General features: G+C 47.7%; 1 protein-coding gene and 1 long non-coding RNA gene across 4 annotated transcripts in view; one reads left to right on the plus strand and one right to left on the minus strand.

The window, feature by feature from the left end:
* LOC308574924 overlaps window positions 1–14,911 on the plus strand; it is a 51,020-nt gene extending 36,109 nt beyond the window's left edge. Inside the window, exon 2 of the long non-coding RNA XR_014002636.1 lies at window positions 14,003–14,911. This is a non-coding gene — a long non-coding RNA (uncharacterized lncRNA). The remainder of the gene's footprint in view (window positions 1–14,002) is intronic.
* TADA2A (transcriptional adaptor 2A) overlaps window positions 1,115–20,822 on the minus strand; it is a 29,766-nt gene continuing 10,058 nt past the window's right edge. For all 3 annotated transcript variants that reach the window (XM_081173107.1, XM_081173106.1, XM_081173108.1), the window contains 8 exons: window positions 20,198–20,261; window positions 15,801–15,844; window positions 13,894–14,004; window positions 9,955–10,026; window positions 8,555–8,687; window positions 7,583–7,626; window positions 4,668–4,741; window positions 1,115–1,547 (listed from right to left, as the gene is read on the minus strand). In XM_081173107.1, coding sequence (XP_081029233.1) covers window positions 1,362–1,547; window positions 4,668–4,741; window positions 7,583–7,626; window positions 8,555–8,687; window positions 9,955–10,026; window positions 13,894–14,004; window positions 15,801–15,844; window positions 20,198–20,261 — 728 coding nt within the window. In that variant the 3' untranslated portion in view covers window positions 1,115–1,361. The remainder of the gene's footprint in view (window positions 1,548–4,667; window positions 4,742–7,582; window positions 7,627–8,554; window positions 8,688–9,954; window positions 10,027–13,893; window positions 14,005–15,800; window positions 15,845–20,197; window positions 20,262–20,822) is intronic.

Raw genomic sequence — 20,822 nt, forward strand, 5'->3', positions numbered from 1 at the left:
ATAACCTGTACTTCCGAACATTCCTGATTTTAAATTTTTAGGCAGGGACACGTTTCTAGGCCTCATGGTCAAAAGGAAACAAACACTGCCTCACTGGACCAGACTAAGGTCTCACATTCCATTTCCAACAGTGGCTGGACAGATGTTTCTGGAAGCACCTAAGGCTACCTGTGTATAGAGCTGGAGGCTAACTCTGATGGCTTGTCTTTGGCATCTGATATGCTAAAGTATACTGCCAGAATAATTGGAAATATTATACACACAGAGAGAGCTAAGAGATGCTCCAGTATTCTGGTGATGGTACACCTGCAGCAGGGACGGTGTCCTTCCAGATGTTTTTGGACTCCCAAGCCCAGCCATGGTCAGGGATGATGGGAGTTGTAGTTCAACAGCATCTGGAGGGATCTGTGATCTGAAGCGCCATTCATTCATTGCTTGTTACCACCTTATGTACCTGCTATTGCTCTTCAGTCCTGCACAACTCAACATTGCGGCCAAGTTTTACTCAGAGTAGATCCATTTGAATTAATGGAAACAAGTGAGTCACACCCATTATGCTTAATGGGGTCTGCTGTGGGTAGGACCAGCATTGGCTACTGTCTCCTTTCCCCTGCCAGCCCATCCTGAACCAGGCATTTAGGTTTGGGCAAAATATGGCCTACAGATTGGAGCCACTTTAGGTAAGGCAAGCACATTTGAACAAATACTCTACACGTGCATGATTTTTGCACGCAAAATAAATCTGAATTCTTGATGCAGAATTTAGACACTTTCAAAACAGATGACAAATAACTCTTATTATGTTCCAAATGTCTTCCTAAATTGACATGCCTCCCTCTCCCTCCCTCCCCCTTTCTGAATGGTGTAATTTTAGAACGGTGCAATTTGGGCATGTGATGCAGCTTTTAGCTCCTCTGGCACGTGCCGAGCCTCTTGAAGCAAACAAGTTTTAAAAGGCAGGAGCCTGTGAGCTGGAAGGCGAGAGGCGAGCCGAGCTTCTCCCTCGGTTGGCTCTCCCACACAAAAGCTGAGCACAAAATGCGTTTGGGAGCTGCCGTTCGGTGCTTAAGCTCTTCCCAAGTGCCAAGGCAAAAAAACAACAAAGAGCAACCTCTGCGCTTCCATCCTTTTTTTAATCATTGCAAGAGGTGTGAAGGCCCACTCCATACTTTAATAATAGATTACACGTCCCACAGCTCTTCCCAAAAGTTCATCGCTGCAGAATGCCAACAAAACATTACATAGTACAGTTTAGAACGGGATGAGAAGCCAGCCTTCGTAGCGAGCTCTTCGCCATCCTATCCGCCGTTCAGCAAAACGGAGGGTCTTTGAGTCAAAGCAAAAGGCTCCCACTTCTCCCTTCAGGCTTTGGAGATGTATCCTTCCCGGATAAGGAAGTCGTAGATCTTTCTGGTTTTGTTCACATCGATCTTGATGAGGGCTCGTGCCTGGGCAAGCCTCAGGCCCCCTTGCTTCTGGCACTCGTTGACTAAGGCCGCTTTGTACTCCAGGTAGGCTCCGGGGACCAAGCGAACTACCTGGCAGAGCTGGGAGAGAAGGTCAGAGGTCACGCACGCCCCGTCAAACATTTCCCCACCCTGCCCATCAACTTCCCCAAGGCTGCACTACCTTGGTAACCCTTCCAGGTACAGTGGTACCTCAGGTTAAGAACTTAATTCATTCTGGAGATCCGTTCTTGACCTGAAACTGTTCTTAACCTGAAGCACCACTTTAGCTAATGGGGCCTCCCGCTGCCGCCGTGCCGCTGCCACACGATTTCTGTTCTCATCCTGAAGCAAAGTTCTTAACCCGAGGTACTATTTCTGGGTTAGCGGAGTCTGTAACCTGAAGCGTATGTAACCAGAGGTACCACTGTAATGGAAATATTTCAAAATCAGGGGGGGGGGGGAAGCAGCCACCCCAAAATAACATGTAGATGGAGTCCAGCTGCAGAATGGGGAAATGGAGTGTGGGGAGATAGAACACAAGTGAGGGGGTGGAGTCTGGGCTTGGAGGGTGTGGCTGGCGAAGGGGTGTGGCCTGGGGCGGGGAGTTGGGCTGCATTTGGCCTCTGGGCTGTGGCTCCCTAATCCTCTACTGCAGCGTTCTAGACACAGCTTCCCAAGGTGGGTGCCTTTCAGCGAGTCATTACGAACGGAGAGCTCCCAAAGACATGATCGGAACCACACATGCCCTCCAATAATCCAGAAAGGCCATGTATTTATCATCCGCCGAAGGTGGGCAAAACCCAGCCTTCTAAATCTCTGCCTGCATTTGTGTGCATTGGCAGGGAAGGAGAAGAGCTTTCTCCTTCGCAGCACTAGGAAATATAGCCAACCTGGGGCGAGGGGGCTAGCAATGACTGACGGAGCCTGATGGGAGACATGCCAATAAGGACAGCTGCCTCTTAATCCCCTGCAGTCGGGCCAAGCCTGCTCCCTTTTATATCTTTTCACAAAATTGGCACTCGGCTCTGCCCAGCGATAACAGAGCCAGAACAATTCTGTGGAGCAAGGCTCTGCAGGCGGGAGTTCTTAAATCCTGGAAGTTTATTACCGAGGCAAACCCCCAGCCTCTCCCGGAGACTGAAATGGGGCTTCTGCAAAAGGCCTGCAGTCCAATTTAGCAAGGCGGCAACAGCAGCAGCAGCTGGTCCCCCAAATCCAGCTCGCCTCTGAAGTTCCCAGTGCTATATAATGACCCCGTTGGAGACACCAGCTGCTTATTTCCCCCGCTCCTCCTTCCTTTTAATAAGGAAATGCTCTGGCAAAACCGAGACGGCAAGAGCAGAACGTCTTGGGGAAACGCAGCTCCTTCTCGGTGCCGCAGACAAGGCGGCTTCACCTGTAACGCAGGAAGACACCCAAAATGCCAATTGAGTAGCTAACTGGTGGTGTGTTTTGTCAGGCCGGGAAAGTTTATGGGAAAAGGCTGGACATCCATGATTTGCCTGGGAGGAGCAAAGGAAAGCAGCCCCAAAGGGAAGTGGTGTTATCAAGTGGCCCCAGAGGAGGACGGGAGAAGTATTGTTGCCGTCTCCTTAAAATAAATCCTGGCCCTTTTCTTCTGAACGAGCTCACTTACCCTCAACTCTGTTTCTTTTTACACACACACACACACACACACACACACACACACACGGCAGCACAGGTACACACGTCTTTTTTCAATATATGACTAGCTGAGCTGAGGTGGAGGTATTCAGACCCTGTTTGCAGATGCTGGAACACAGAAAGGTGCCTTACACAGAGTCAGGCCACTGGTCCGTTTAGCTCAGTGTTGTCTATGCTGAGTGACTGCAGGGGTTTCTCTCCCTGACCTGCCTGGAGATGCTCAGGCCCTGAACCTGGGACCTTCTGAGTGCAAATCAGACGCCCTGCCACTGAGCTAGAGCCCTTCCTGGCTGAGATCAGGCAGGCCCTGCCCCTGCTGAACTTCTGGTGCCTGGTGATGACGAAGTGTCCATCCCTTCTATTTTACGGTTAATTTTAACCGATTTTATGCTGCGTCCCTTTTGTATCCCTCCTATATTCCTATTGCACACTGCTTAGAAATTGCAGTTTTAAACTGTACAGTCATACCGCATGTTACATTTGCTTCATGCTACGTTCTTTCAGGTTACGTCCCGCGGCGACCCATAAGTACCGGAAAGGGTTACTTCTGGGTTTCACCGCATGCGCAGAAGCGCTAGATTGTGCTTCATGCATACGCACAAGCGCCAAATCACGCTGCGCACCTGCGCAGATACGGCACTTCAGGTTGCGCTCTTTTCATGTTGCAAACGGGCCTCCGGAACGGATCCCGTTCGCAACCAGAGGTACCACTGTATATACATTATGTAAATAAAGTAAGTAAATGTGGGGCTAATGACATTCTCTTAAGAATGTCACCCAGCAATATAATCCCATCCATAACTGACCACAGTCATGGGCAAATCTAGTAGCACACTTGTGGCTTTGTAACGATGGGCGACATCACAAAGAATCAAGTGAGCCGGTAATTAGGGCAGCCTTGTAAACAAGCCCATGGAAGTTACTAGCCTGCTAGCAGGTGGCAGAGGGTTCAGGCACTCTGTCACCTTTGCAGCAGCTCACTGACAACCTATGCTGTGCACAGAGCGGGGGCTTTGCTCCCCTGCCAGCCTGCTTTGCTTCCATGCTAAGTGCAGCAGAGGGGAGAAGCAAGGCTGCTGCCTCCCGTGCGCAATTCTATGCACTCACCTGCATGCATCTCCTCACTGCCTGTGGCCACCAAGCTAGCTCTTAAATACTAGAGCAAATGATCCCTTGCAATGTGTGCCTCAAACTCTCATTGCAATAATTTCACGTCTTTCAGCCAGAGCAAGTTGTGGTGGGGAGGACTGTGGCTCAATGAGAAGAGTATCTGCTTTGCTTGCAGAAGGTCCCAAGCTCATCACCAGGTAGGCAGAACTGTACCCTTGCCTGAAACCCTGGAGAGCTGCTGCCAGTCAGTGTAGACAATACCGAGCTATATGGACCAATGATCTGACTTGGTATAAGGCACCTTCCCGTGCTCCTATGCAGGCCTCACAATCAGCTACCTGCGTTGTAACTGCTTTTGACTGGGCTTATGCTTTACTGTTGCCCGAGAGGCCAATGGCCCTTTAAAACTGCGGTTTCCCCAGACAGCATCTGTTCCCCGTTTACCTCTTTTTCTTTCTCGTTAAGTTTCTCTGTGCCTGGGAGACCAGTGAGGTTCAGCGGCGGTGCGCTCCGTCTACCTGCGAGGAGGTAATAAAAGCAGCATAAACATCCAACCGCGGTTAACAAGGAGCTGGTGGCTCTGAAAATCAACTTTTGCTGTTCCTGAAAATGCTGCGGCAGTTGGGAGGGAGGTGGGAAGTCAGGACAGTCAAAGCGGTGCCTGCAGAGAGCATCAACTATGGTTGCTGTTTTTTTACTCCTTTGATGACTACAGTATCTACAGTCCTAGTGTGCTATTTTGAGAGCACCAAGATGGAAAAAAAACACCCCACCACATTAGCCTCTGATGCACGTGACAAAGGTTCACTGGCATTATAGTAGCAATGCAGAAAGAACAAAATGAATGCTGTGGCCCTCCAGATGTTGCTATCTTGATTGATTGATTGATAACAGGGTGAAACTCTCTTTGCCCCACAGCACCAGTCATGTGCTCTGGGGCTGGTGGGAATTTTGACAGCATCTAGAGGGCCGTAGGATCCCTGCCCCGAAAGAGATGACGGTGGCGCGGAAAGGATTTGAGATAATACATCATATGCTGTTGTTTTCCCCCAAATCTGGTTTTGAGTTGTGTGTGCTTTTATGAGTTTGACACAGCATCGACCTCCGTGTTTGGGCTAATAATATCTTTTAAAGTTTATGGGGGGTGGTCCACAGCTCAGGCTCAGTCCCTGGCATCTCCAGTGATGAAGGGTTTCAGGTAGTAGAGTAGCGAGACTGGGAATGGGAGAGAGCTGCTGCCAGTCAGAGCAGACAATACTGGGCTGGATGGACCAGTAGTAAGACGCTCAGTGTGCCTTGCACTCTGCATTGTTTGTTTTTGGTTCCTGCAACACGCCTAGGCACTGTACCTTCTTGGGGATGGGAAGTATAAGTCAGGTTTAGGCAAAACAGGTATTAAAGGGAGTGAGAGAAGCCTTCCAGGAAGCCACTGGTGTGGGAGAGGTTGGAGGGTTGGAATGTTTGTGACGGGGCCTTCAATAATGTGTCTGGGTTGCTGTGACCAGGATGAGGACTCTCAGCACTGATGGGGAATTAGATGCCGAATGGGCTTCAACATTGAATCTACTTGGATTTTGCTTAATATCAGGGACGGGGAGCCTGTGGCCCTCTGGATGTTGCTGATTCCAACTCCCATCAGCCAGCATGGCCAACGGTCAGGGATGATGGGAGTTGTAGTCCGGCAACATCTGGAGGGCCCAGATGTTCCCCTGCCCTGCTGTGCATAATAGCTTTTGATTGCAAGCTACTCCAGCCTCTGGGACTGAGCAGGATAAAAAAATCCCTATCAACGTGTTTATTTACTCAGCAGTTAAAAGCCTCACTGAGCTCAATGGTACTTAAGTGTATTTACCAGGAAGTAAGTGCCGCTGGGTTTTCACAGTATGCAATTCCTGGCAAATGTGCTCAGGACTGCAGGCAAAAGCAGGGAAGTGCAATTTGCTCAGCTGCTTAAGTGGGGATTTGAACCTGGCACATTCAGCTGTGAAGGCACCTGAACCACACCTAACCCTCACACTGTGCAAAGTGGGGCAATGATGGGTGACTGAGACATGTCTATTAGGCTCTGCCACCTTTCCTCTGAGGCGTGCAGCGTGGAAAAAGTTACAGGCTGCAGAGCTGAAATGTGGCTGCGTAACTCACACTGAAGCTCATTCAGGCTTGCGAGATTTAATCGCTGGAAATCTGCAGCCGAGTAATGGCTAAGAGCCCCTATTAGAAAATGAGCTGTCAAGAGAGAAATCTCGTGTGTTCTTCTTTTTAAAAAAATAGTACCCACATTCAAGCAGCCTCCCTTTCGCCTCCATCTTGAGGGGCCCCAAAGCAGCATTAACTACTAATGTCTTTTAATACGTTCCTGGCTCCGGCTCCACCAACGTCAAATATTGCATACGGACCACTGGTTTGGGGGAAAGACGGCCGAGGGACCTCTTCACAGGAAGGTGCAAATTGAGGAGCTGGAGACACAGCTCACAGCCCCTGTATGCACAGGCAGCCACACGCTTGATTGCAACATGTGAAGTGCTCGTTGCCATGGGATGCCAGCACTGAAATTAGTCCTTGTCAAGCCAGGACTGAGCTCATGACCCTGGAAGAGAAGGGTGTGTGTGATTGTGTTTGTTTGTTTGTGTGTGTGTGTGTGTGTGTGCGTGTGTGTGCGTGTGCTTGTTCTCCCAGCATTCTGTTTTGGCTCGTCTATTCCATTCATTCTTGCATCTATATCCCTCCTTTCCTCCAAGGAGCTCAGGATGGTTCTTGCCCTCTCCAGATTATCCTCACAACAACCCAGTGAAGGAGGTTTGGCTGAGATTGTGGTCACCCGGTCAGCTTCAAGCGGCTAAGTGGGGATTCAAACCCTGGTCTCCCAGGTCTCACTCTAACCACCACACCATGCTGGCTGCCAAAGATGTAGGAAATTTGGAAGCCTTATGCTGAACTTATTCTGAACTGCCTGAATTGATTGGCAGTGGCAATCTGGGGTTTTGGGCAGGGCTCCTTCCTACGACAGCTCTGCCTGGGGAGGCTGGGGAATGTTGTACCATAGACGGCAGCTTTTTCCATGAGTCAATAGACCTTCAGAGGTTTCCTATCCCAGGGGTAGCACCTCTGAGACGCCCCTGCTCTGCTGCGGTTGGACTGGTGGCTTTCCGATGCCTGTTTCCTGGTCAGCAAGGAGTTTGGGTGGGAGGAATCAGCAGCTGCCCAGCATGCAGCAACCTAGTCCTTCCTTTTAATAACAGGGGTGTGTGGGATTAGTAGCGCATTAACTGCTAATGGGTATGGCTTGTTTTCCCCATTTCTAACAGCACTGAAACTGGTGCAAGGGCTGGAAATGTGGGCGGAGCCTGGAAAGCACTCACCTGAATTTGAGGTCACCGGCATTGTGGGACTCAGGCCAGAATCTCTGAAAATGAAATTTTAAAAGAAAACGTATTACGAATAAGCCTCGTGTGGCACGAGAAAGCATCACGCACACATTTTTTCCATGTGCAAAAAAGCCCCCCCCCATCTCAGCTGAGCTATTTTATACTCCTGGGCCTATCTTGTGCTGGTTCCACCCCCTCGCTGAGGTTGGTGGGACAGCCCTTAAATGGGCAGAGCTCTGGCCTAAAGTCTAGCGCTGCACCCCCCTCTGCGAGTGTATGGTCTGCCTGGACCAGCAAGCTCAAGAGTAGCAGTGGGGCCCTGATGGCTGAGGATGCCAGCCTTCAATGGCTCCAGTTGCCATCTCTGGGGCTTTTGGCTTGGGGCGTGTGCCTCTGGTCTTTCTGGTTGCCTGCGCCAGCGTTACTGGAAGGCAGGATTGTGACAGGCAAAAGTGCAGGAAAGGGCCCGGAATATATGGTAGGGAAGGCCCGGAGTTTTCATGAAAAGTAAGAAACAAGTTATACTGGAAAGCACATGGGCAATGCCTGCTGAATTCTCAGAAGACAGAGAATGGGCTAAATTATTATTATTTATTATTATTATTTTGGCACAGAGAATATATGTTTCTGGTTGGCAAGGCTTATCCTGGGTTTTCCCAGAACAGGCACTCCCACCTGGGTAGTAAACATGAATTCCTGTTTTACCAGATTATGTTCTTAAAGTTGCTTAGCTCCACCTTTCTTTCATTAACGAGAATCTTGGTCCTGGGCAGATATTTCGTGGCAAAATTGACACAGAAGTTCCTTAAAAGCAGATTCAACCACTTCCTTTTTTGTATTATGCCCCACCCACAAACAAACCCCCATTTGCTTATTCTGGGTTTATGAAACAGCTGCTCCGTGCCAGTTTTGCTCTGGTTTCACTAAAAACAACCACCCCCAAACCCTCATTTTTGGTTGACATACATGTCCGCTTGCCGACTGAGCCACTGCTGACAGGCGCTGCTGTCCTGGATGTACTGGAGGACTTCGGAGAGCATTGTGCGCTTCAGGCACTCCTCCTCGCGGGTCTTTTTGAGCCGGTCATACGTTCTTGCACCTGCGCCAAGAAAACAGGCGTTGATACGGCTCGCCAAACAAGCAAACTGCCACAGGCAGCTGACCCATGCTAAGAAGGCTAAGAAGGCAAAGCAACTTTGGACCCAAGTTAGCCAGACCCATGCACTTCCAATGGCTCTGCCCCGAGAAGGGCTGATGTTGGATACAGACCGTATGTACATTAGATGTCAAACGTGGCAGATGCTGACATTCACCAGCGAGTCCTAATGCTGTAGTGCTGGGAAATCCCAGCATTTGCTAGTTCTAGCGGCAATAATTTACACGTGGGAACTTTTTCAGCCCGAGGGCCGCACCTCCTTCAGCTCAGTCTTCTGGAGGCCACATGCCAATGGTGGGCGGGGCCAGAGGCAATGTGGGCAGGGCAATGAATGCATTTGGAGGCTGCGAGTTGTACAGGAGGCAATGTTCCACACATATACATGCACCTCTCCTCCATCCAGGGAAACAAGGCATTATCAGAGTTCAAGGACACATTCCAGCCGGGCAAAAACACTCTAGGTGCAAAGCAGCCAGGAGGGGATGTGAGCTACGGAGTGTCCCAAGGGCTAGATAAAAGAGGCTTTTTGGGGGATGTGATTTACATAACCAGCTGCAAGAGCCAAGGGTCTCTGACCTGTTTTCAATTTGAGATTGAAGTGAGCTCACGGTTAGTTGCTCAGGGATAATTTGTCACGAAAACCAGCTTTGCTTATGGGGGGTCTCAAATATCCAAAGGCTTAGAAACTCCTTATTCAAGAGACAGCTAGGCTAGGCTTGTCCTTTCTTGTGAGCAAAATCAAAAAGCCCAAAGCAACCACTCAGACGCCATCTTGGCATGAAATGGTGTATAAATATATAAACAAATAAAATGGTTATGATATGTGAGTTTGTCTGCTGAAACAGCAGAGGGGTTTGTCTCTCTCCTTGCTTCTTCAAAGCAGGAAGCTAGACTCTGATGACTAGGCAAGTAGATAAAGTCTTCCCTCTGATGAAAGGCACTCCTGCATTCATGAGTCAAACAGGTAATTCCCCAACGCATTCAGAACTGGTCACCGCTGCAGAATCCAGCCATTTGCCTTGTGGGGCGTTCTCTAAACAATCAAGGGATTCAAAGCAGTTCAAATTGCTGCTTGCCCCACCCCCAAAAGTACAACGGACTGACACGCAAATGAGCATATTTTGGATGGAAATTACTTACGATAACATCCTGCTTTGAATTAAGTGCCACAGCAGCCCAGCCATGGCTAACTTATTCAGCATGTACTTACTGCAGAAATTGGTGATCCCCGCTGTCCTGTACTCCTGAAGTCGTTTGATTTCCCTTCGCAGCTCAAACTCCACTGGGTAGAATAACAGAAACATATATATATATATATTTAAAAAGGAATGGGAAAAGTCACCCTTGGGTGCCCTATCCACTACTATACAACCCTGGCTCTTCCTACGTAATGCGGTAGCTGGATCCCTCAGAAATTCAGCCTTACCAAGTTTCTAGCTGTCTTTTGAAAAGGCATTTATTTATATTCATTTTTTGTTGTAAATGTGGGGAACACCCCCCCCCAATGTATAAAAAGGAATTCAGATCTACATTGCTTCCATTGGGTGAGAGCATCCCTGGGGACGGGGACAGGCAGACAGGCTGAGACAACTGCTGAAGTACTTTAATGCAACAAGTCTCTCGAAAAGCTGGCGTGGGAGCCAAGTGGCTGCAGACATGTTAATGAACGTGACAAAGGGGAAACCGGGTCTCTGTGAGCCAATCCGGGGCCTGAGAAGAGAGACGGCAAAGCCAGGCAAGGTAGATCGGTGATGCCAGAAATGTAACCCAAGTCCATGCTAGCCGTCTCGAACGGGGATTAGGCACCAGTGTTTGGAAGAGCGGCTTCTTGTAAAACCGCTTGAAAAAATGAATTTCAGAGGTGGGAAACAGTTTTTCAGCCCAAGGGCTGCATCGCCTTCTGGGGACCATGTGCCAGTGGTGAGTAGGGACAGAGACAAAAGGGTGCAGCAATGAATGTAAAATCTGCCATCATACACTAGGCTAATTTCTACACACACATCCTTCTCTATCCTCCATTGGATAGAAGTGTTGTCAGAGCTCAAGGGCACATCTGTGGGGTGTGAACCAGGGACAGTGAGGGGTTTGGTCTGGGGAGAGTTTTGAGGGCCAGACAGAGAAGCCTGGAGGGCCACATTTGACCCCCAGGCCTGAGGTTCCCCACCCCTGCACTACACATTATAGAATATGGTATACTCTTATGAGTGACAGTGTGCAAAAGCTAAGAGGGCGAGTTGGAAGTTCCCCGTTTTTTTTCTGGCCAGAAACTGGACTGAGGTCCTAAGACTAACCTACCTCATGATATTGTAAGAATAATCTGGAGAGGGGGAAAGCCAGGCATGTCACCATAAAGGTGAGATATAAATGTAATAAAAAAAATTAAAAGTGGCTTTATTTGTAAACTGCTTTAAGGTTTGTTTGTTTTTTAATTGAAAGGCATATATAATTATTACATGTGTCTATGAAGCACACGGAGTTCTTTGAAGTGCTATGTAAGTGCTATATATAAATGCTAAAATTATTATTATTACTCTTAATGTTTATTTGCTTCCAAGAAATTAATGCCGATGCGTCAGGGAAGGGGAGGAGAGGAGGGCAAACTGGCCTATTGATTGCTGCATTTTCAGATACATGAGCAGCACCTGCACTTGATCACCTTAAGGGACATTATGAGCTATTTTTTTAAAAAAAAAAACCTTTCCTGAGTAACTAATTAGAAAAGTTTTAGATCTCAATAAAACCACAGCTATGCAGAAACTGCCGCGCCCATTTCTGTGAAAAGTCCCTGGCGTGGAGCACAGAAACAGCTTTGAAGTTGTTGATGCGGGAGTTTCATCAAACAGAAATAAGAGGAAACGTAGAGGGGAATAATCGTTTACAACTGCCTCTGCTGGAATGCAGAGAGGCCAATTAAAGATTGTTAATTATGCAAACTAGATGAGTGGTTAGATGATGGAAGAGTGAGGCACCTTTAAAAGGCAAAGCCGCCGACAGGATGCCAAGTCATGGGATCCCCACGACTTGACACTTAGCGGCAGCCTTGTCAAAATCTTGCTGAAATTCGGCCAGCAAGTGCTTTCTGGGACAGATTTTCTAATAATAAAACAACTCATTAGTAAAGCTAAAGAGACCCCTGACCATTAGGTCCAGTCGTGGCTGACTCTGGGGTTGTGGCGCTCATCTTGCTTTATTGGCCGAGGGAGCCGGCGTACAGCTTCCGGGTCATGTGGCCAGCAGGACTAAGCTGCTTCTGGCGAACCAGAGCAGCGCACAGAAACGCTGTTTACCTTCCTACCGGAGTGGTACCTATTTACTTGCACTTTGATGTGCTTTTGAACTGCTAGGTGGGCAGGAGCAGGGACCGAGCAATGTGAGCGCACCCCATCGCGGGGATTTGAACAGCCGACCTTCTGATCAGCAAGTCTTAGGCTCTGTGGTTTAACCCACAGCACCACCTGCGTCCCTAATCAACTCATTGGAGGGCTGCAAAACTCCTGAAGTTCAGGAGCCTCAGAGTTCCTCATTTCTACAGCTGTTTCTGTCTTATCCCTCCCCCTACAAAAAAGTGACATTCACATGCTTGGGGTGGTTATCTGCAAAACTGAATATTTGGTTTCCGTGAGGGTAGAACGATTTCATATATCACTTTGCATTGTTTCCTTCGGGGTAAAGGTGCAGAGACTTGGCTTAAATTGTGGGTGGTTCCTTTGTGCTTATGCTGTTCCTTATTCAAAGCAGAGAGCAATTAGTAAGTGTACTTGAATGAGGGCCAGCTTCTCTACTCTGGACAACTGGGTTAATTTCACAACACCTTGCACAAGACGTTGTGTGTGTGTACATGTGTCAGCAACTACTGCCTAGAAACATGAGAGTTTTGCTTCAAGACATGCAAAAAGAACCCAACACAGATATTTGCTGCATGCTAGCTTGGGCAAACGAAACAACAAATATAGCTGTCACAGTCGGAACAAACTTGCGAACTGCATCAAATCAGTCACTGGGCAAAGCAGGAGGTTTTGATCCCTTCCCTCAAGTATCTGTTCAACAATGACAGATCAGGTTGTGTGTGGTCATTTCTCTCAACCCATTTTCTTTGCTGATCTCCTGTCCTAAAAGAAGGGGTTGGGAGCATCTGTGTCCAGCATGGCCAATAGGGACAGGGATGATGGGAGCTGGGAAGGCCAGAGGTTTGACCACTCCTCTCCACACCGCGGTCTTCCTTACGAGATGTGCTTTTGGAAACAAAACCTTAACAAGCCCTCAACAGACTTTGCGGCCACAAAACAGCATGTAATAAAGCTATTTATAATACCACTATTAACCTTCTAACTGAAGCAGCTGGAATAGCCAGACTGGTGAGTGTACTTTATATTTGAAATGCTAAGGACTGGGCAGGACACGAACACACATCTGTCGGCCTCCAGATGTTGCTGGGCTCCATCCCTTATCATTGGCCAGTCTGGCTTCGACTGATGAGAGCTGGAGTTCAGCAACATCTGGTTGCCCACCACCATGCTAAAACCTTGGTAAGCAGAATCCATCACTCAAGCAATGAAAAGAAACCAAATCCCATGCACCAAATATTTTGTGTGCGCGCCTACATGTGTGTCCACACCCAACCGTGCTTCTTTTAAGGCAGGCACCCCCAAACTCGGCCTTCCAGCTGTTTTGGGACTACAATTCCCATCATCCCTGACCACTGGCCCTGTTAGCTAGGGATGATGGGAGTTGTAGTCCCAAAACAGCTGGAGGGCCGAGTTTGGGGGTGCCTGTTTTAAGGGCTTGGCACAGCTCCAAAGCTTGCATCCCGCTATGGCAGGAGTGGAGGACCTTCAGCTATCCAGATGTTACCGAAATATAACTCCCATCAGCCCTAGCAGTCATGGTCAATGGCCAGGGATGGTGGCAATTTGGCAACATCTGGAGGGCCAAAGGCACAGGGGCCGATTCAATAAAAAGGTTTCACAATTTCCTGCCTTTTTTTTACTGTACCACAATTGCGGCGGAAACTGTATATGCCAATGATATTTGGGGAGGGGGACTTTTACTGCTACTATATATAGAGAGAAAATTCATGTGTGATCCTTAGCATGGTGCAATGTGAAAGAGAAACACAAGCATGAAAGACAGAAGACCAGGTGATGCCTACATGCGTGACTTTCTATGAATTTGTCGTGCTCCGTCGGTCCCAGGATTCTTGCAAAGCGCCTCATGGTCTCGTAAAGATCTTGAACCTCTTTTGGGTACCTTCTTTCCAGAACTGCAAGACAAAGGGAGGACACAGAAACCTGATTTCTTAGCAAAGGAGAAAAATGCAGATTCAAAGGAAACACCACGAATGTGATGCTGCCTCTTCTTGGGTGGAGTCCGTGAACAATGCGCAGGTCAGATAGAAGTGGTCGTGTGTTTAGCTGAAAATTCCCTATTCGTGGCTATTTATTCTTAACCATACTCCTTAAATGGGTTCTCTCCAGGGCTCTGGTCCATTTTCCAGTGGTGGCTGGTGCCCATTGGGACGGAAGGCAGGGAAGCCAATGGTAGGCAAAGCCAGAGCCAATGACAAAGGGGACCAACTTATTCCAGTTTTGCCCTCCTCCTCCCTGCTGGTTTCTACAAGAGCAACCCTAAGACTAAGGAGGAGGAGAAAGTAGGTGGGCAGTGGTGGCACCCCAAACTGGCTGTAACTAAGCAGGGAGGCAGGCAGGTGGGGGCCTGGCTGGGGGGGGGCTGAGTTTGGTGGGGCAGTGTGCCATTTTCCCTAATGGATCAGCTTCCAGTGCTATTTTCAATCACTTTAATGCGTTCCATGGTGTTAGCCTGCTTGTGTGTTCATGTATCTACATGTAGAACCCCTCCTCTCAAACCTCTTAAAAATTTGCAGCTGCTCAGTTCAAGCAACACCAACACAACATCTGGTTATGTGGGGCACAGGTATTACACCTTGTAAGCATGCAGATGTTGGGGCTGCAAGTTATCAGGAATGGACTGACATTTTTCTGCTTAGCAGAATCCATCCATTCTGGGCTGATTAGTACCGAGATGACAATCCCAGCAGGCCAAAGGTGTGGGTGACCATAGTATGTGGCTATTGGGTGTTTTGTCTCTAGCTTAATAACAGTAGTTACAATAGTAACAAAAATATACGTGCATTTTAAGTAGCCTTTTTGGGGGAAAAATGGATTAATATGCTGCTGTTGCATGGGCTTCTAGTGGCCTCCCATCCAAGAAGCTGATAAGATCCCACCATTGCTATAGCCATATACTACCGGCAGAATCAGAGGCACTAGCCTTCTGATACCAGTCACTGGGCGACTATAGCAGGAGAGAGCTGTTTTTCACATGCTCTGCTTGCTTGCCTACCATAAATGCTTAAAGCCCTAAACAACGCAGGCCCCAAGTATCTGAAAGACCACCTCTATCTCCACACACCTTCTCAGGTGTTGAGCTCTGCAGAGGGGTGGGGTGAGCTCTCTTGGTTTTTCTGCCACCCTCAGAAGTCCGGGCAACGGCACCCGCTGGGGACTTTCTCCGAGGCAACCCCTAAATTGTGGGATTGTGGAGGATTCCCTCCCCATAGAGTCACATCCAGCACTCTCACTTTACAGCATCTGTTGTGCAATGAAGCTGCACCTCTTTACCCTGGCCTTCAACGAAGTATGTTTGTTTTGCAGGACCCACCTCTTCTGCCAAAATTTATATTGTTCTTATCTGTTTTTATAATTGTACAGATATTGTTATAACCTGTCCTGGGAGCTTATGGCGAAGGGCAGGCAAAAAAACCCACACATATATATAAATGAATCAAATAAAATAAGCAGCTGGTTAGACACTGTGGGAAAGAGGATGCTGGACTAGACAAGCTTTTGGTCTGATCCAGGGGAGCCCCAATGCTGCAGAGTCAGAACATTTGCTGGAACCAATATTTCCCCCCCGAGGTAATTTCACAAACAGAAAATAGCAACACTGAGGTATTTAAAGGGTGAATCAGGCAGCATCCTTTCAGACTAATTTTAGCCAGGCAGCGCAGCCATTAAGGCTGACAGCCGAGATACTCACTCTGGAACTTTCTGAGGTTGATGAGTCCGTGGTCTCTTATAATTCTGTAATTGAAAAAGGTACAGCCTGTATTAGGGCCATTGCCCAACTATAAACAAGCAATCTTGCAGCAGAAAAGTTATCCTGGGAATTCCTAGAATCTCCTCGTTAATAATATTTTCCAGGAAAGGCTAGGCAAAGCTTCTCTTAGGACTACAGTCGTACCTTGGAAGTCGAACAGAATCTGTTCCAGAAGTCCGTTCGACTTCCAAAACGTTCAGAAACTAAGGCACGGCTTCCGATTGGCTGCAGGAAGCTCCTGCAGCCAATCAGAAGCCACGGAACCCGTGTCAGACATTTGGGTTCCAAAGAATGTTCGCAAACCGGAATACTCACTTCCGGGTTTGTGGCGTTCAGGAGCCAAAATGTTCAAGTTGCAAGGCATTCAACAACCAAGGTATGACTGTACTTAAGACACTTCAGCTGTCTTCAGGGCGTGGTGAGAGGCCTTCTCTACACAAGCATCAGAGTGAGGTGCTAGAATCCTGAGGTGGCAGCATGGAAAGGGCTGTAGCTTAGCAGTAGAGGGTCTGCCTTGCATGCAGAAGGTCGCAGGTTCAACCCCCAGCATCTCCAGGTGGGTCTGGGAAATACTCCCTGCCTCAGACTTGAGGAACTGCTGCCAGTCAGTGTGGGCAGTACTGAGCTAGATGGTCAGATGGTGAGGCAGCTCCCTACGTTTCCATGACCACGACAGTTCAGTCTCCAAGGATGGAAAACACAGTTTTTAAAGTTCTTACCCATGTTCTGTTTTGTCTTTAAACTGCATCCAGGTAAAAAAAATAGTACCTCTCCTGCTGTGCTAGATTTCTGCTTGCAGGGAATTTTTTCACATGGGAGAGCATTCAAAAATGTGACACCTCCTTACATGCTTGCAATTCAAAGCGATATCGCACATTCCACTATCACATGCTACTGCGTAGATAAGGCTTCGGTGTCTAAGATACCTTCCCAAGTCCATGAAAGCAGCATATGTCTACAGGCTTGTAGACAGCCTCTCCCTTGGTTGACTGTAGCAAATAAAACTTCTTCCACACGTGTTCCCACAACTGTAAAGGCGCAGTGATGATAGCTCTGCCCCGTGTTTGCACAGAGCAGCACTATGACTGCCCTCGTGGCATTTCTCTCTCTTGCTAGGAGAAGGCCTGGCTAAGGAAAGGCTGGGAACCAAACCTGTTTTATTTATAATTCCCAAAACTGGCCAAAACTTGTTAGTCTTTGCTTTTGTGCACATCTTTATGGAGATACGAAGAGCAATTGCAATGATAAATAGCTATAGAAAGAGGTGCGTGTTAAAGAGACACCCAACTGATAAGTAAGCAGAAAGACAGCCTTTGGAAGCAGTTTTGATTTGCAACACCAAGAGGGCAGCGGGAAGGTATTTATAAACCTTTTATGTAGCTTGCAGCTTTCTATAAATAGAGGCAACGTGATAGCACGGAAAAGGTGCAAACGTTTTTAAAAGCACCAATTTGGGGACATCAACGTTACTCCTTTAGCAGGAGATGCTAATTAATTCCTACCCTACTTCATATTCCACTGCATGACTTAGCCTTGGAAACAGATTCCAGGCCTGAGGGCCTGGCATTTCCTTACTCTGTGTTAAAACCATAGAGAATTACCAGTGTTGAGACACCTGTAAGTGCACATGATGTTTTCTTACATCTTTATTCCTGACTGGAAAAGCTGCTGGAATGTTTTAATTCAAGTCTGATTTTAACGTTTTAACTGGATTTTATTTTTATTTTGGTACTGTGATATTTGTAGGCTGCTAAGAGTCTATAGTAGTAGAGTGGTACATAAATTGTATAAATAGATTAAAGGGGAAAAACCCTATTTGGGGCACAGGTATTACACCTGCGTGGGACACCCTGTTCCTTACCTTCCTTCTACCCCAGGGTCTCTCAAACCTGATGGGATCATGCCGTGCTTGTGGATCTAGCACACCCACCTCTCTAAACCTAGAAACTTTACTGGGTGTGCTTGCGTTCTACACCCCCTTATTCCGCCTCTTCCTCACCCAGGCCCAAGTTGCATCACTCCTATTGGCAAAGTGGTAGACCATCCTGCCATGGATGCCAGAAGTCTCAGGTTTACTCCCTAGCATCTCCTCCTGCTTCAGAACACTGAAGAGCCACTGCCTGTCAATGCAGACAGTACAGAGTTAGATGGATCAATGGGCCTGACTCAATACAAGGCAGCTCCCTATGTTCCTTCCTGCTTCCTCCACCCAACTACCTACATCCCTGGTAGCACGTTCAGCCTGCCAAGCTGGGATTTACTCTCGCCTTCTCCGCTGGGTAGCCCAGTGCGTGGCAGCTGCGAAAAGGGCGAATACCAAACCAAGGGTCAGAAATGACTTAGGACCCAAATATCCGAGACCTGCTCCTTCCCTACAGACCTCCTCGGGTGTTAAGATCAGCAGAGGGGGTCCTCTTGCTAGTTCTGCCGCCCACAGAAGTTCATGGTTGGTGGCCTTCTCTGTCGTGGGATTCCCTCCCCACAGAGGTGCATCTCACACCTCTATTATATAGCTTTTGGCAAATGCTGAAGATGCTTCTTTTCACCCCTGGCTTTTGGCACCTGAGATGTGTGCTTCTGGGACCCACCCTATTCCTGTAACTCAGGGGTCAGCAAACTAAGGCCCAGGGGCCGGATCCGGCCCAATCGCCTTCTAAATCCGGCCCACGGACGGTCCGGGAATCAGCATGTTTTTACATGAGTAGAATGTGTCCTTTTATTTAAAATGCATCTCTGGGTTATTTGTGGGGCATAGGAATTCGTTCATTTCCCCCCTCAAAATATAGTCCGGCCCCCCACAAGGGCTGAGGGACAGTGGACCGGCCCACGGCTGAAAAAGTTTGCTGACCCCGGCTGTAACTGATTTGACTGTAGTTTTAAATTGTTTCACCTGCGCTGGGATCTGCTGGTGAAGGGCAGATTATACTAACAATCCCGCCAATAGCCTAATGGCAGGATAAAAATCTATGGTGCAAACACACTTGAAACTGTCCACAGTTCGGGTTGCCTCAGAAGGCAACTGGAGCAGCTCCCCTATGAGGAAAGGGTACAAGTTCATTTGGGCCTTTTTGCTTAGAGAAAAGGCGAATAAGAGGCGACATGATAAAATTATGCATAGAGTACAGGAAGTGGATAGCCAAATGTTCTTTCTCCACTCTTTCATAGCGCTAGAACTTGGGAATATCCTGCCCTAAAGCATCATGGGAAAACCTAGCATTTGCCCAGACTTGAACAAGAGCAGTAAATGGCCCTTGCATTACACTGGGATTCTTGCATGCAACTCAAATTAAAAGTCATTTTAATATTTTTAGGCTGAGGTCTGACAAGCGAGTCTCCTCCAGCCACATACTGACTTTAAATTATCTGCTGAAAAGGGCATTTTAACTGGGAGGGTAGGGGGAGAAAAATGCACTAGACTTCCATCAAGTTAACTACTTTTTAATAACGCACCTCGACTTGAACTACACGTTTGAAAAAATATTGAGATGTTGGGAGTGTCACTAAATAATTCTACAGAGAGTCAGGTAATTGGCTAAGCTGCTGACGCAGAATGTTTTAATTAGCCAACTCATCGGCCTCAAGCTGGAAGTCCACTGTAGCAAAGTCTGTGGTGTCAATTATCTGCGGGTTGCAGTAATTAGAGGATGGAGTTAAGAGTACCGGTGTCTTTATACCAGGATAGACATCACGTGTATAGCTGGAGAGTGGATGGCTTGCCACTTGCTGGATATGTCTATGTTTGAGGTTCTCAGATGGAGGTATGACTCCTTCCAGCAACACCTGCAGCCACGCTGGTGCCAAACATAGTGCTCTGCGTTCCTTTGGACCAAATCAGTGAGGCTGAGAGCAGGGTCATGTTCTGGGCAGCCCAGAACCTCCAGACACACTCCCCAGGCTTGCGTCCCAAAGTGGTCACTTCGGCGCTGCTAATGCAGCAGTTTGACTTCACCCTCACAGGCGCACTCCATTGCTAATGTGGTTTTTATTATTGTATTTTTTTTTACTGTGATTGTTAGTTTGCTTTGGGACTTTCTTAGTGGGAAGCAATGAATTGAATAAACCTAAACCTTGGTTATTGGGGGAGGGATGTGGAGGCAAAAAGCAAAGCAAAAAGTTTGGAAGTCCTTGCCCGCGACAGTCCTACCTTCAGATAACAACTTCAAGGGGAAAAGGTGTAAATATCTGCCACACAACCCCACCTTCTTCATATTCTCTCTCCATGGTTTTCTGGTGTTCATATTCAACACCCAGCCCTGAATAGCTATTCTGCAAAATCTTTGTCACAGAACTCAGCAAGCACACTTAGATTTGAAAGAATGAAAAAGCCAGGAACTCACTTTTTCCTTCGTTGCCTTTCCTTTAACCTCGAGTGATAGATATCTACAACTGCAATCTTCAAAGCTGTGTAAGTTCCAGGAGAGAGGGGAGCAAAAGAGATGAAAAGAATAAATCCTTCACACTTACAGAGAAATATATAGAGAATTAGCACAGAGCTTATCTCCCAAATCCCCAAAACAACAGCCTGTTTTCATCACAGCGTGAAAAAACGACACAGGCCTCAGCAGGGAAGAGACTAGCCAAATCTGGCTTTTGAGATGTTACAAGACAGAAACCTTCTCAAGGCACTGCAGTGGAAGCAGTTCGAAAGTCTGTATACGAACTGCCTCTGTTTTGAGTCTTATTTTTAGCTGCTTTGATTTGATACATGACATATTTGCATTCCATTATTGGAGGGAGAATGCCTCTGTATGCCACTTGCTAGGAATCACAAGCAGCTGCATTTAGATGTTGCACTCAGGGTCTTGTCTGTGGGCTTTCTATAGGGGCATCTTGCCAGCCGCTGTGAGAAGAGGGGTCTTACACATGACCCAGCAAGCTCTTCCTATGAACTGTGTGTGTGTGGTGAGCCTTATTGTTTTAGGGTAAAACGTGTGACGAATATGTAGTTCGGAGCTGTCTTAG

Source organism: Podarcis bocagei (genome assembly GCF_964188305.1).
Source record: "Podarcis bocagei genome assembly, chromosome: 15".
Classification (NCBI taxonomy): Eukaryota; Metazoa; Chordata; class Lepidosauria; order Squamata; family Lacertidae; genus Podarcis; species Podarcis bocagei.